The sequence below is a fragment of the Bufo bufo genome, chromosome 1 (genome assembly GCF_905171765.1).
Source record: "Bufo bufo chromosome 1, aBufBuf1.1, whole genome shotgun sequence".
NCBI classification, from domain to species: domain Eukaryota; kingdom Metazoa; phylum Chordata; class Amphibia; order Anura; family Bufonidae; genus Bufo; species Bufo bufo.
The window spans coordinates 559,665,482-559,682,177 of record NC_053389.1 but is presented as its reverse complement, the minus strand read 5'-3'; the positions used below and the strand labels follow the sequence as shown (position 1 = coordinate 559,682,177).

The 16,696-nt window shown below is 38.9% G+C and overlaps 1 protein-coding gene across 2 annotated transcripts in view; it reads left to right on the top strand.

Moving 5' to 3' along the window:
- SEMA3C (semaphorin 3C) overlaps positions 1–16,696 on the top strand; it is a 178,765-nt gene that overhangs the window by 125,527 nt on the left and 36,542 nt on the right. For both annotated transcript variants that reach the window (XM_040413119.1, XM_040413112.1), the window contains exons 11-12: positions 10,536–10,680; positions 11,639–11,861. In XM_040413119.1, the coding sequence (XP_040269053.1) occupies positions 10,536–10,680; positions 11,639–11,861 (368 nt within the window). The remainder of the gene's footprint in view (positions 1–10,535; positions 10,681–11,638; positions 11,862–16,696) is intronic.

Genomic DNA, 16,696 nt, shown 5'->3' with positions numbered 1-16,696 from the left:
TTTTCCTGTATGTGAAGGAGATAAGGGCCTCTATAAGTACATGTTATCATGGGTGTTCTGTCCTCCTTAAATGTGAGTGGATCATAACTTGACAGGCAACTATGTTCCCTGCTAGCAACTCATTGACACAGGAGTGACTTTGACTTCAGCTTTTATTGCAAGGATAGGGTGAAACTGAGGAGCAGAAGAAAAATGTGCTTACTTTTTTAGATCATCCTGCGACAATAGGCTATAACACATTACTGTACAAAGTTATGCAAACATAAACATGTGCTTGAAATACAGGTTGCATTCAGTACAGCATATCGATATAGATGATTATACAGTACATCTATCAGTGCTAAATTTTAACCTTAACATAACAGCGTTGCCACATTAAGTCTGGGAAAACAGGATTATTAGAGATGCTGCTTTGTCCTTCAGTTGATCTTGATGGCTGCTATGAGCTAAGTTGATGGTGTCGTCAGGGTCATAGGTGATAGATACAGTGGCTTGCTTGGGACATACCAAGGATTAAATGCTGGCTAGCTAAAAACTAATGCCAATCTGTGTCCATGTAAATATCTTGTTGGAAAAAAAATCTTATTAAGTGACATGGGATCTCCAAACAGTTGATTAGCAGGGGTGTGATGAGTCAGACCACCTCTGATCAGATATTGATAACCTATTTTAAGGATACGGTAACGTCATGAGTATTCTACTCCTAGAAAACCTATTTAATGTGCTAACATGGTGTTCAGCTTATACACCATACCTCCCAGTGAGCAGCTGATTTTTCTCAGCTGATCATATTTCCCCTGCCATCCACTCTAAGAAAATATGTAGTATTGCATGGTGGCCATTAATATTTGCAGTAGACACCCTGTATGATGTTAGTAATGGGTCAGCTTCTTTAACTTCTTTAGCTAAGTGTTTGAAGCTGAGTTCATGCAAAATCAGTTTTTGGGGATATTGAAGATTCTCAGTGCAAAACAAAAGGTTGCCAAAGAAGATATTATGAAATCACAGAGTGCTTACCATAAATGAATAAAACATAACTTTTAATAAAAAATAACAATATGCAAAAATTACATAAATCCTATCAAATACCCCATATTTTGATCCTGTCTAGTCAGAGCTCATGTCATAAATTATCCAAGGTTCTGCCCTGATTTACACTTTGTTATGGTCTTTCTTACATATAGGTCCCTAAAGGGATTGTGCAACCACAATTATGTCCCCTACCACTCCCATTCCAACATTTATCCAGTCTTTGTTGATTTCGACTTCATGTTCAGTTTCGGCATGTAGGACATGCCTGCTCAGCCAATCATTGGCCTCAACAGTGACCTTCCCCTAGCAAGTGATTGGTGGAGCAGGCATTTCCTGTGTGTTAATTGAGACCCGGTAGCAGTGACTAGTTTTGTTTTGTTTCTGACCCTTAACCCGTTTGCTTCAGCGCCATACATGTACGGCGCTGGAGCGATGTGTAAACATGGCGCCCGCTTGCACGTGCAGCGGGCGCCATGGTCGGCAGATCTCTGCTCTATCAAACAGCAGAGACCTACGGCTAATTACCGCAACCGATTGGTATTTAAAGGCTTTAGATGCCATGATCAAGTGAGATCACGGCATCTAAATGCGCAAAAACAAGTTTCCGGGCTTCCTACCGATGCCCCGTGCGGCCAATGTGGGCATTGGTAGTTGCGCTGAACACTGTAAGCCTCGCTGATGAGGCTTTCAGTGTTCATGCTACAATTTATATTTTAGCCACCAGATGGCTGGCCCGGATAAGAAATGAGCAATTTTTTTAGTGTAAATGTCATTTTAAAAATCCCTGATAGAACAAAATCAAAAATTAAAAAACATTATTTTCAGGCTCATATGAGCTTCAAAATCATCACACAAAAAAATGTTAAAAAATATATTTAAAAAAAAGTTTAAATCACCCCCCTTTCCATATAATTAAAAAATAAATACCTAAATAACAAATATAAACATCATGGGTATCATCACGACAGAAAACTACACTATAAAATATATTTTAAAAAATTCCAATGGCGTAACAGAAAAATGGGTCAAAATGGCCGATTTGCCATTTTTCATTGCTTATCTTACCCCAAAAAATGTTATAAAATGTGATGAAAAAGTCACTCCAAAATGATATCAATAAAAACTAAAGATTGTCCCACAAAAAATGAACCCCTAAACAGCTCAGTAGACATAAGTATAAAAAAGTTATGTGGGTCAGAATATGGTGATATAAAATATTTTTTTTTTATCAAAGTTTACATTTATTTTTACACTATTTAGACATTTAAAACCTATACATATGGGATATCGTTGTAATCGTACTGACCCAGAGAATGGAGGGCAAACTGCAAACAAAATGCCGTGGGAACAAAACTCGTAAAACGGTGGAGGAATTGCGTTTTTTCCAAATCCACCCCATTTGGATTTTTTTTTTGCTGCTTTCCACTACATTTTATGCCATAATTAATGGTGGCATTAGAAAGTACAACTTGTCCTTCAAAAAACAAGCCCTCATACAGTTAGGTGACTGGAAATATAAAAAAGTTATGGCTCAAGGAAAATAGGTAAGAAAACTTAAAACTTAAAACGAAAAAACCTCCGGTATCCTAAGGGTTAAAAAAAATTAAGTTTCATATGATCATGATATATAAGCTAATGATAATTATTGTAAGCACAATCAACATTAAAGAGGACCTTTTGCCACTCCTGACATGCCTGTTTAAATAGCTTCATGCATTCCCCATGTAACAACAATTCTAAAACATCTATTCTTATGGCTCAATGTTTTGCCATTCCTTTATTATTTCTACAACTTTCTAGAAGTTATAATTGAAAATTGCAGCACTGATTGGATAAAGTGAGTCTGTGCAGGTGCACCCCCCGCCCCAACTTGTTACCACCCCTCTGAACCCTTACTAAAGGCTAATAGCAATTCAATTATAACTTCTAGTATAAAAAAATAAAGAAATGGCACAACATAGAGACATAAGAATAGATGCTCCAGAAGTGTTATTACATGGGGAATGCATGAAGCTATTAAAACAGGCATATCAGGAGTGGTGAAAGGTCCTCTGTAAGCCCAAAGACATGCATGTAGAGTTATATAAACAAATGTACAATACATTCCATCAGTAACTCATGGCCCTTTAACCCATGTTGGTCATTCATGGAAGTTTCTGGAATTACGCCTGCTTGGCCAGAGAGGGGAACTGCTTTTGTTATGTATATATTGCAATTTTATTATCACACAAGTGATTCAGTTCCAAGATTTATGGCTCAAAAAAGGAAAACATAAACGGGGGTTATTTTATGAACAGATATATGCCACTTTTGTGGTGTATATCTGGTGCAGATTCTTCCCTGCCCGGTCTAAAAAAGGGTGCGTGGGTGCGTAAGGGGATGGGCCAGCAAGACCGTCTGATTTGTCTTTTCTATGCCTGGTTTAGGCGTACAAAATGGTCTAAATGTAAGACAGCAGGGTGAAACATTAAAAGTGAGAGACCACTTCTTTGGCGCTACTGTTATATGGAGGAGTCTTCAGGATAATTCAATATTCTTTTATTGAGTATCAGTCGATGTGTTTCAAGGGCGGAGCGCCCTCTTCATTAGGCCCATTCACAAGAAAGGTAGTAGGGAGGAATCGGGCAACTATAGGCCAGTAAGCCTGACATCAATAGTGGGGAAATTAATGGAAACCATACTTAAGGAGAGGATTTAAAATCCCATGGATTGAAAGATGAAAAACAGCATGGGTTTACTTCAGGGAGATCATGTCAAACTAATGTTATTGATTTTTTTGATTGGGTGACTAAAATAATAGATGGCGGAGGTGCAGTAGAAATCGCTTATTTAGACTTTAGTAAGGCTTTTTATACTGTCCCACATAGAAGGCTTATCAATAAATTGCAGTCTTTGTACTTGGACTCCCATATTGTTGAATGGATTAGGCAGTGGCTGAGGAACAGACAACAGAGGGTTGTAGTCAATGGAGTATATTCAGACCATGGTCTTGTTACCAGTGGGGTACCTCAGGGATCTGTTCTGGGACCCATATTGTTTAATATCTTTATCAGCGAAATTGCAGAAGGCCTCGATGGTAAGGCGTGTCTTTTTGCTGATGACACAAAGATTTGTAACCGGGTTGATGTTCCTGGGATACACCAATTGGAAATGGATTTAGGAAAACTAGAGAAATGGTCAAAAATCTGGCAACTAAAATTTAATGTTGATAAGTGCAAGATAATGCACCTGGGGCGTAAAAAACCAAGAGCAGAATATAAAATCAGTGATACAGTCCTAACCTCAGTATCTGAGGAATGGGATTTAGGGGTCATTATTTCAGAAGACTTAGGCCCCTTGCAGACGAGCATGTCCGGATTAGGTCCGGATGTGTCCCGGTGCATTGCGGCAAACCCGCGCGGGTAGGTACGCAATTGCAGTCAGTTCTATCTGCGATTTGCGTTTCGTTGTTCAGTTTTTATCGCGTGGGTGCAATGCATTTTGCACGCACGTAATAAAAAACTGAATGTGGTACCCAGACACGAACTTCTTCACAGAATTTCAGGTTTGGGTTCAAGGTTGTGTAGATTGTATTATTTTCCCTTATAACATGTTTATAAGGGAAAATAATAGCATTCTGAATACAGAATGCATAGTACAATAGGGCTGGAGGGGTTAAAAAAATAAAATAAAAAATTTACTCACCTTAATCCACTTGTTTGCGCAGCCGGCATCTCTTCTGTCTTCTTTTGTGAGGAATAGGACCTTTGATGACGTCACTACGCTCATCACATGGTCCGTCACATGATCCATCACCATACAAAATAATAATGATCGGGTCCCATCCCGATCGTCACCTAGCAACCGTACGTGAAAATCGCACCGCATCCGCACTTGCTTGCGGATGCTTGCGATTTTCACGCAACCCCATTCATTTCTATGGGGCCTGCGTTACGTGAAAAACGCACAAAGAGGAGCATGCTGCGATTTTCACACAACGCACAAGTGATGCGTGAAAATCACCGCTCATGTGCACAGCCCCATAGAAATGAATGGGTCCAGATTCAGTGCGGGTGCAATGCGTTCACCTCACGCATTGCACCCGCGCGGAAATCTCGCCTGTGTGAAAGGGGCCTTAAAGGTAGGCAGACAATGTCATAGAGCAGCAGGAAATGCTAGCAGAATGCTTGGGTGTATAGGGAGAGGCATTACCAGTAGAAAGAGGGAGGTGCTCATGCCGCTCTACAGAGCACTAGTGAGACCTCACTTGGAGTATTGTGCTCAGTACTGGAGACCATATCTCCAGAAGGATATTGATACTTTGGAGAGAGTTCAGAGAAGAGCTACTAAACTGGTACATGGATTGCAGGATAAAATTTACCAGGAAAGGTTAAAGGACCTTAACATGTATAGCTTGGAAGAAAGACGAGACAGAGGGGATATGATAGAAACTTTTAAATACATAAAGGGAATCAACACGGTAAAAGAGGAGAGAATATTTAAAAGAAGAAAAACTGCTACAAGAGGACATCGTTTTAAATTAGAGGGGCAAAGGTTTAAAAGTAATATCAGGAAGTATTACTTTACTGAGAGAGTAGTGGATGCATGGAATAGCCTTCCTGCAGAAGTGGTAGCTGCAAATACAGTGAAGGAGTTTAAGCATGCATGGGATAGGCATAAGGCCATCCTTCATATAAGATAGGGCCAGGGGCTATTCATAGTATTTAGTATATTGGGCAGACTAGATGGGCCAAATGGTTCTTATCTGCCGACACATGAGGCGCTGTTGTTTGTATTTTCTTTGTTTCTAAATGTAAGACAGGAAGGAAGCTGTCTTACATTTAGAATAGGTGGTGGATACGTTGAAGTTATGTAGAGGCCGGTGCCTCTACATAACTTCGGTAATCCACCACCAGCCCAGAGGCTTATTAAGACCAACGTCTAAAACGTCGGTCTTAATAAACGTGCCCCAAGGTTTGTATTTCTCACTTGTACAATATTAGACATTGTCGTGGTGATTTTTCAGGCCTCCCAAGCCTTTTTCTCCCTGTCTCAAATGTGGAGAGGGTGCATGTAGTGCCTCTATGGCATGGAAGCATGAGACATAGAAATGGCTTTTCTCATTTGGTGTTGATTGCCTCCTATCTGTATGTATTATATATTTTTTCCTGACCTTCTCTTTCCATTATCCTAGAACCTTGCCAATTGTGAGACCTATCTTTAAGCTTATATAGGGGCAGGCAGAACTAAGGTCCGAGGTTGCTCTGTTCAAGACAGGTTAGCTGATTAGGCAGGGTCAACATAGAGGGACATAAGGATAGGGTGTGTGTATTGTTTTTATTGATGTAGCCTTGTTCTACTGTTTAGCACGCTTATAGTAGCTAATGCTAAAGAAAATTTATTTCAGGCCTTTACACTTGCCAACCCTTCCTATGCACTTCGAACGTCTCATCAGTTTTAGCTGTGAGGGATTCTTATTCCTATAAAAACATACAATATTTGACATTTGTTTTTTTTTTTTGCTAATGTCCCAAAGTGAATGTTTAACTGGTAGGAGAAATAGAGCATTGAAGTATATCGTCTCAAGCAGTGGGTGGTTTGCTCTGGCTGGACTGTCGTATATTATCTGTTCACTGTAATTAAGATGTTTCTGGCCATAATTTCATACATTCCAAAGACTGATGATATTCAGATTTACTTGGCAGTTTCTACAGAAGTCTGTTGATGCTAGAACTTATTATGAAATGGTAAGTGAAAAAAACTGCAAATAAGCAAGCAACATCCTTACTGGGATGAGTATTGCATTAATGTGGCGGACAAATGTTCTCTTTAATTCTATGGAAATGATCTGAACTGAGGTTTGAATAAATTCTTGTAGAAAAAAATAAGTGATGTTCTTCCTCCAACTTCTTCACGTAAAAGCCAAATTAAAGCTTTACAATAACATCTGTCTTAAAATATAGAAATATTCAGACATTAAAGGGGCCATATGGCACTTTGCCAATGATGTTATGGAAAATAGTTCAATAAATATATTTCTTCAATTGGCTTTTATCCATCCAAGTGTATTTAGAAGTCAGTAGATGAAGCTTATCAAGTTTACCAATAAAATAATACCTATTTGTCATTTCAAACTGTGTGTGGCCTTCTTGAATAGATTATGTAAAGCATTTGACATTTTTGTTAAGAAATGTCTTTTTGGAGAGCAGGCGGTGCTCCTCCAGTATATGTTCTAAAGTGAAGTTTATATAAGAAAGTCAACCTTCAAAGTCTGACATATGTAAATAGAAATGTTTAAAATTGAGACAAGAAGGAATTGTTAAGAACTACATGTTGGTTGTGAGCCAGTAGGTAGGATGTCAGGTTTTGCTATATAATCCTTTAAATATGTGGGTTGAAACCAACAGGGAATTGCTGTGTGAATGAAACAACTGAAGGGAAAGCGTAAAATGAGCTACTGTTTCCAGACACTAGTTTTGGGGCACTTTTGAAAAACAGTCCTGGGAAACCTATAGAGCCAGTCAGAATAAATGAGCTTCCCCATAAAAGTCAGAATTTGTATTTATTGCTAATTTATGCACTGCTTTTCAGTTACTGGGCTGTTCCATGTTGTTTTAATTCTTTATTTTACCTTTTAAAATAGTAATAAGAGGGGTAACAACAGAGTGATACGTTGAAATGTGCACAATGGAGTGGGATGCATGTAATGTTACGTACTGTATTTGAATATAAAGATAACAAATATGAGGAAAAAGTTCAAGCAGAAGTACAAATTTTATATTCTTTACAAAAAAAATTGCACTTTGGAAGTGAAAAAATTGTCTTTCCACATTGGTAAGGGGGAAAGGTAAAGTAGCCTGCATTGAAGGCAGAAAAATAAGAATATAAGTTCTCATAGTTTATCTAGCAGCTTGATAGATCCTACCAGCGCAGCCATTTCAAGATGACCGTTGTGACACGTTCTTTATGTATTCTTTCATTTCCACCATTTTATTCATAAGTTCCATGCTTTTAAAGAGGTTAGGTAGGTGTGTAATTCCCAACTTGAGTCCTTTAAATTTGTGGATCTGACATACTTTATTGAGCCATTGTTGCTTGATAGGGGGCTCTGACTGATGCCAACACAGTGGTCTGAGTAATTTGATTTCTCAACATTTGGGTAAGGCGATTAAAGGAGTTATCCAACCCCAAAAATGGCCCCCCAAATGCCCAAACCACTCACACAGATTGTACTTACCTCTCTCCCTGACACCCACGTCGCTTCTGCTGCCCGGATGTTTTGAGCCGCGCAACGGGGAGATGCAGCGGTGCCCGTGCCAGCATCAGAAGCTGTGTGAGGGGTCTGGGCATTTGGGGGGGCATTTTTGGGTTTGGATAACACCTTTTTAATTTCGATGAGGATATGTAGTAGAAGACTTTCAAAGCAACGTCAGGAAGAGTTATAGCATATATATTTTTTAAATGTGTTCTATTTTGTTCCAAAATATCTTGATAACAGGACAGCTTCATCATATACAGTGGATATAAAAAGTCTACACACCCCTGTTAAAATGTCAGATTTCTGTTATGTAAAAAAATTAGACAAAGATAAATCATTTCAGAACTTTTTCCACCTTTAATGTGACCTATAAACTGTACAACTCAATTGAAAAAACAAAAACAAACTGAAATATTTTAGGTAGAGGGAAAAAAAATAATAAAAATAAAATAATATGGTTACATAAGTGTGCACACCCTTTAACTAATACTTTGTTGAAGCACCTTTTGATTTTATTACAGCACTCAGTCTTTTTGGGTATGAGTCTATCAGCATGGCACATTTTGACTTGGCAAGATTTGCCCTCTCTTTTTGGCAAAAACACTCTAAACCTGTCGGATTGCGAGGGCATCTCCTGTGCACAGCCCTCTTCAGATCACCCCACAGATTTTCAATCAGATTTAGATCTGGGCTCTGTCTGGGCCATTCCAAAACTTTAATCTTCTTCTGGTTTAGCCATTCCTTTGTTGATTTGGATGTATGCTTTGGATCGTTGTCATGTTGAAAGATGAAGTTCCTCCTTATGTTCAGCTTTCTAGCAGAAGCCTGAAGGTTTTGTGCCAATATTGACCAGTATTTGGAACTGTTCATAAATCCCCTCTAGCTTAACTAAGGCTCCAGTTCCAGGTAAAGAAAAACAGCCCCAAAGCATGATGCTGCCACCACCATGCTTCACTGTGGGTATGGTGTTCTTTTGGTGATGTGCAGTGTTGTTTTTGCACCAAACATATCTTTTGGAATTATGGCCAAAAAGTTCAACCTTGGTTTCGTCAAACCATAACCCCTTTTCCCACATGCTTTTGGGAGACTTCAGATGTGGTTTTAGGAAAATTTGGCCTGACTTGGGTGTTTTTCTTCGTAAGAAAAGGCTTTCGTCTTGCCACTCTACCCCATAGCCCAGACATATGAAGAATACGGGAGATTGTTTTCACATGTACCACACTGCCAGTACTTGCCAGATATTCCTGCAGCTCCTTTAATGTTGCTGTAGGCCTCTTGGTAGCCTCCCAGACCAGTTTTCTTATCGTCTTTTCATCAATTTTGGAGGGACGTCCAGTTATTGGTAATGTCACTGTTGTGCCATACTTTCTCCACTTGATGATGACTGTCTTCACTGTGCTCCATGGTATATCTAATGCCTTGGAAATTCTTTTGTACCCTTCTCCTGACTTATACCTTTTAACAATGAGATCCCTCTGATGCTTTGAAAGCTCTCTGTGGACCATGGCTTTTGCTGTTGGATGTGACTAAGAAAATTTCAGGAAAGACCAACTAGAGCAGCTGAACTTTATTTGGGGTTAATCAGAGGCACTTTAAATGATGGCAGGTGTATGCTGACTCCTATTTAACATGATTTTGAATGTGATTGCTTAATTCTGAACACAGCTACATCCCCAGTTATAAGAGGGTGTGCACACTTATGCAACCACAATATTTTAGTTTATACATTTTTTTCTTCCCTCCACCTAAAAGATTTCAGTTTGTTTTTCAATTGAGTGGTACAGTTTATACGTCACATTAAAGGTGGAAAAAGTTCTGAAATGATTTACCTTTGTCTAATTTTTTTACATCTCAGAAACCTGACATTTTAACAGGGGTGTGAAGACTTTTTATATCCACTGATGTAATAGTGAGCGTGTATGGGAACTTCATCTCCAGCAAGTTTTATTATCCGATAGATACAGATGATGAAGGAGTTTAGTTGATTTATACCACCGAGAAAGTAATTTAAATAATCTTCTTGTGCTTGCACACAACTGGATAATTCATGTAAATTCTTGAGGGTGAATTTAGTTAGAATGATATCAGATATGCAGGTTTCTGACGTTGAGGCAGAAGTACCAGTTGATTGTAAATCATGAAATGTACTTTAGGCATTAATGTACATAATTTTGTAATAAACTTGTGTAGAAGTATAAAACTTTGTATTGCAATGATTATTATTTTTATTTTATTACTCATATTCGTTGTAATTTTGCCTTTTCAGCTCAGTCTTTAAGGGGTCTGCAGTATGTGTTTATCACATGTCTGATATTCAGACAGTTTTTAATGGCCCATTTGCACACAGAGAAGGTCCAAACCACCAGCTGATTCCTTACCAGGGTAGAATTCCCTATCCAAGGCCTGGGACGGTAAGTTATGGACAGTGTTATGCTGTCTAGTTATACATTTTTAGATGCATGATCTTATATACTAATATGGTATTGTCTTATGACTGAGATAAGCTGGGATCTTATAGACAGCAATACATGATCCTGGCAATCAGCAGCACTGATGGACATCATAGGATACCTGTTTTGGCTTTACGAAACCAGAGGTTCTTTATTTTCAGTCCTCTGCATTTTGGGAGCTATGTGGGTGTGATTCTACCTACTGGTATAATTTTATTTAGCTATTATACAGATATCCTTAAATCCTAAATATTGAAACACTTTGTTGTTGCTTTAAGTCAATTACATTTGTCCTGAAATACTAACCCTCGATAATACTGATATCTTGAATGCTGTAGACATTGTCCTTTTTTGTAGAAGATTAGTGGGTAGTGCAGTTTAGGCAGACATATACAGTGAAATGTGCCAATACAGTTCTTCAGGGCGTGCAGGGACCATGTGATTAAAGGGACATAACTGTAAACATTCATTATGCCCAGCAGGCATTTCCTTGGCTAAGTCAAAAGACATCTTATAAAGCTGGCTTTAAAACTTGTGGTTTTGTGTCATTTAAAAAAAAAAATTGGATCTGTTAATTAAATGGGCAATAGGAAAACTCAGACTGATGTGGACTTGTGTGTTTTATGGAAAAGGAGAAAATTACTAGCAACTTTCTTTAACATGAGCATCTCAATAATGCATTAAGCACGACTGGCTGTGATGCCCCTTCAGATTGCCTGTTTGGCTTTGCACAAACTTACTATGACCTCAGTCATGCCTTGTGTTCTTTACACTTTGTATTTACCCCATATTACTGTATGTTTTTTACAAATTCATATCACAAAGATATCTTTTAAATTTGGTTGCATCTTCAAATACACAATTCTCAATAATATATAGACCTAATATTCAGTAATATCATATATCCTGTTTCTTTTAGTGCCCAGGGGGTGCTTTTACTCCAAATGTGCTCACAACTAAGGAATTCCCGGATGATGTTGTTACCTTCATAAGAAACCATCCACTTATGTTCAACTCAATTTATCCAGTGCATAAGAGACCTCTTTTAATAAGAACAGGCACCGACTACAAGTATACAAAAATAGTGGTGGACAGGGTAAATGCAGCAGATGGGAAGTATCACATCTTGTTTCTCGGGACAGGTAAGCCAAATATTTGAAATGTAACCAGAAGAGTGCTTTCACATATACTATTTAAAGCAAGGAGTGGATAGTACAATGAGGAGAATTATATAGGAAAGGAGTTTCTACTTGTTTTTTTAAGTTCTAGTTTTGCCTTCAACTGCATAAAATACGCATCTAAATGGGTTGTCCTCAAGATACGCTATCAGTATCTGATTCTCACCCCTGCAGATCAGCTATTATGTAGTAGCTTTGGTGCCAGAACTCGACACCAGAACTACACAGTTCCATCCGTGCATGCAGTAGATGGAGCTGGTTACTACATCGTTGCTCTCATGCCCTTTTACGGGATTAACGTTGCAGTAATCAGGTCCATCCACTGCACAATGGGTGGAGCTATGTAGTTCTGATGCTGGAGCTACTGTAGAACAGCTGATTGGTGGGGGGGTGAGGTGTTGAATTGTAATCAATAAAGTAGTGATGGCCTATGCTGAGGAAAGGTCATCACTTGTAAAGGGTTGAACAACCCTTTAAGAGAAATTCAGTTAATACACTTACATTGAGTGCAACTGGATTACCCTGAGCCCAGGGGCGTAGCTACCATGGAAAAAGGGAAGCGGGTGCTATATGGCTCAAACTCGGGAAGGGGCCCAGGAGAAGGACAAATGGATTTATTTTCAGGGTCCAGGGAACGGTGAGTATGGTGCTCCTAGTCCAAGCAGTGGTTATTACTCCCTTGGTCTTCTTCTCACAGTCTAGTGCATGCTGCACGAAGAGCGGAGGCACTTGCAGGAGGAGAAGGTGACAACTTATTTTTTGGTCCAGCCTGGAGTCTGCATTAAGGGGACCAAGTGGGGGGGGGGGGGCATCCAAAAATTTGCTGTGAGGCCCAATTAGTTCTAGTTACACCACTGCCTGAGCCCTCCAGAAGAGATGATGCTTAGGGCTCTCCATTTACTTATGAAGAACAGGTGTTTGTATTGTAAGCACTGGATCATTAATTTCATGGCAGGGCGTGATGGGCCAGACCAATACAGTGTGTTTCCTGTATATACACATTTCATATGCAGTATATACATTGCTGGTAAAAGCTTTACTGTATTCATTCTGTACTTTATTATCTGCAATTGCCATTTCATAGACTTTTTTTTATCAATAACTAGAAAATAACATATGTTGTGTAATATATTAATAACTATTTTATCTTAATATAAACACATCTAATATAAAAAGCTTTGTGTATGTATGTGTGTGTGTGTATGTATGTCCGCTAAAGGAATCTGCACCGTCGCATTTACAATCACAAAATTTGGCACACAGGTACATCAGGTGTCCGGGAAGGTTTTAGACCAGGTCTCAGATCTCTAGGACGTTCCTGAGATATTACAAAAAAAATGCATTAGCCAATAGAAGCTTGGTCACATGACCCTTATCAACCAATAGAAGCTCGCAAGCCGTTAGCCTCCACATACACAGTTTTACTCCAGGTTTCCATAACAACCCAGCCATTTTTCTTCACTGCTGTAGGTGAGCTTTAACCCCTTAGCGACCTGCACCGTACATGTACGGCGCAGATGTCCGTGACTTAAGGACCAGCGCCATACATGTATGGCGCGGTGATCGGGCGGGTGCAGGAGATGCGCCCGCTCAATCCGCAGCAGGGGTCCGGCAGTCACTGATAGCCAGATCCCTGCTGCTTGCTCCGGCATCGGTGAAAAATCACCGATGACGGCGCATTGACCCTTGATGTGCCGCGGTAAGCGCTGACTGCGGCACGTGTGATATCCTTGTGGGGATCGGAGCTGCCATCGGGTCCCCGCGCTGCTGTGACGGGGACCCGATAGCAGGGAAGGCAGCCCGATGCCTACCTTAGACATCGTGGCTGCCTTCCATGACAGCCTGTGAGATCCAGCTCCCTGGATCTCATAGGCAAACAGGCTGACGTGTATTACATTCATTAATACACTTACAGCCAATGGTTTAAAATACAGAAGTATTGTAAAGGGGATCGGTCCCCCAAAAGAATATAGTGAAAATATTAAGTAAAAAAAAAAGTTTTACAAAAAAGATTTAAAGTTTCAAGTAAAAAAAAAAAGTGTTCTTTTCCCAAAATAAAGTTACATTATTTTTTTTTAAATCGGAAAAAAGGAAAAGTAGACATATTAGGTATCGTCACGTCCGTATCGACCGGCTCTATAAAAATATCACATGACCTAACCCCTCAGATGAACACTGTCAAAAATTTTTTATAATAACTGTGCTTAAAAAAACATTTTTTGTCACCTTACATCACAAAAAGTAGAATAGCAAGCGATCAAAAAGTCACATGCACCCCAAAATGGTGCCAATCAAACCGTCATCTCATCCCGCAAAAATTATACCCTACCTAAGACAATCGTCCAAAACATAAAAAAACTATGGCTCTCAGAATATGGAGACACTAAAACATGATGAACACCGTCAAAAAATTAAAGTAAAAACTGTCCCCTTACATCACTAAAAGTGCAACACCAAGTGATCAAAAAGGCCCCCCAAAATAGTACCAATCTAACCGTCACCTCATCTCAAAAATCATATGTACCCTAAAATAGTACCAACAAAATTGCCACCTTATCCTGTAGTTTCCAAAATGGGGTCACTTTTGGGGATTTTCTACTCTAGGGATGCATCGGGGGCTTCAAATGGGAAATGGTATAAAAAAAACTGTCCAGCAAACTCTGCCTTCCAAAAACCATATGGTGTTCCTTTCCTTCTCCGCCCTGCCATGGGCCCGTACAGCAGTTTACGACCATATATGGGTTGTTTCTGTAAACTACAGAATCAGGGCAATAAATATTGAGTTTTCTTTGGCTGTTATCCCTTGCTTTATTACTGGAAGAAATGGATTAAAATGAAACATCTGCCAAAAAAGTGAAATTCTGAAATTTTATCTCCATTTTCCATTAATTCTTGTGGAACACCTAAAGGGTTAACAAAGTTTGTAAAATCAGTTTTGAATACCTTGAGTGGTGTAGTTTCTAAAATGGGGTCTTTTTGGGTGGTTTATATTATGTAAGTATCAAGATTTGCTTCTAAACTTCTAAGCCTTCTAACGTCCCCAAAAAATAAAATGGCATTGACAGAATGATCCAAACATGAAATAGACATATATTGGGAATGTAAAGTAATAACTATTTTTGGAGGTTATTATAAAAGTAGAGAAATTGAAATTTGGAAATGTTGGTAAATTTGGTATTTTTTTATAAATAAAAATGAAATTTTTGGACTCAATTTTACCACTGTCATGAAGTACAATATGTGATGAGAAAACAATCTCAGAATGGCCTGGATAAGTAAAAGTGTGTTAAAGTTATTACCACATAAAGTGACATATGTCAGATTTGCAAAAAATGGCCTGATCTTTAAGGTGAAAAATGGCTTGGTCCTGAAAGGGTTAAAGTAAATCTGTCACCAGGATAATAGCTATTGAAGTAAAGCCATAGCCTAATAGCACTTAGTACCTTATTTCCAGATGTGCCTTTGTTTCAGCAATAGATGTTGTCTATCTTCTGAAAATCTGGTTTATTTGGTATGCAAATGAGCCAGTAAGGTGCCCAGAGGGGCGTCACTCTTGCAGGAAGGAGTCCAGACATGCCTCCTGCCACAATGTGTTTGCCCTTAAAAGACAAACCTAAAACCCGCCCCCAGGCCCCTCCCACTCCTCAGCCCACAGGGATTGAAATAATGAAGTTAAAAATCAACTTCTAGGTCCTGCTAAGGTCACTGTTAAGGGGGCGGGGTGCTGTAGATGTCACTGTTATAGTTGATAGTGTTGATATCTTTTACCGACACACACAAACATTAAATGAACTGGATTAAATGTACCCGAGCGACGCCGGGTCCTTCAGCTAGTTAGTTGATAAAACCATTCACACTGTAATTTGTTCTAACTACAATGCACAGCATCATTGTGTGTAACTCTTTCCCGTCACTTTATATTGAGGTGCTGTCTATGGCAACTATGGCTAAGAACTTGCATCCACCCCACCAGCCGCCCTTAGAAAATAATGATGTAATGATGTTGCATGAAGCACTATACATTTCCTAGATTCTTTTATTCTATGCTATTTATTATCTTACCATAGCATTGTGTTTACTTGAATAATGATACGAGCTAGTGAAGAAAAACATTACACATGTGGGCATCTTATTACGTGGAACAGGCAACGTTTTATTATGAACATTTTTTTATTTTATCAAGCATCATCTGTACAGGTGTCTATAGTACATAATATTCATACAGTATTATAATTATCTAAGATTTCCATGGCCGGTACATGAATGAACATTATGCATTGCCTCACATTTTATGTCCTCTTGATTTATTGTGATGATATATTTCACATTCAGTAAAAGAGGAGTTGGCTCAGATTTAATCCCATCTTTTACACATATGTTCCCGGGGTGTAAAAGTTTAATTATTATGAATATATTTACAAATGGAAGTATGATTTTATGCACATCAGAGTAAGAGTTGCTCTGAAGTTTTGCCATACACTGCTTTTGATCCTGCATATCATTGCATGGTAGGTTGTAATCAGAAAAACCACACTCTGTTGTTATATAAAGTATATACACAGAATTAAAGACAACAGAAACAAATGCATTCCTTTGTCATTCAAATAGCATATATTAAATGACAATGTCAAGATCACACTGAAAAACTGTAATGTATTTCCCTAGCGAAACCCCAGACAGATCAAAAGCATCTTATAGCTGAGGGAGGGAACAGTTGTATCATGTCCATACAATACATCAGCAGTGCTAAACTTTATTTTTCTGCCCTCTCCTCCTTTCTCCTTCTTTCCCCTGTTGAT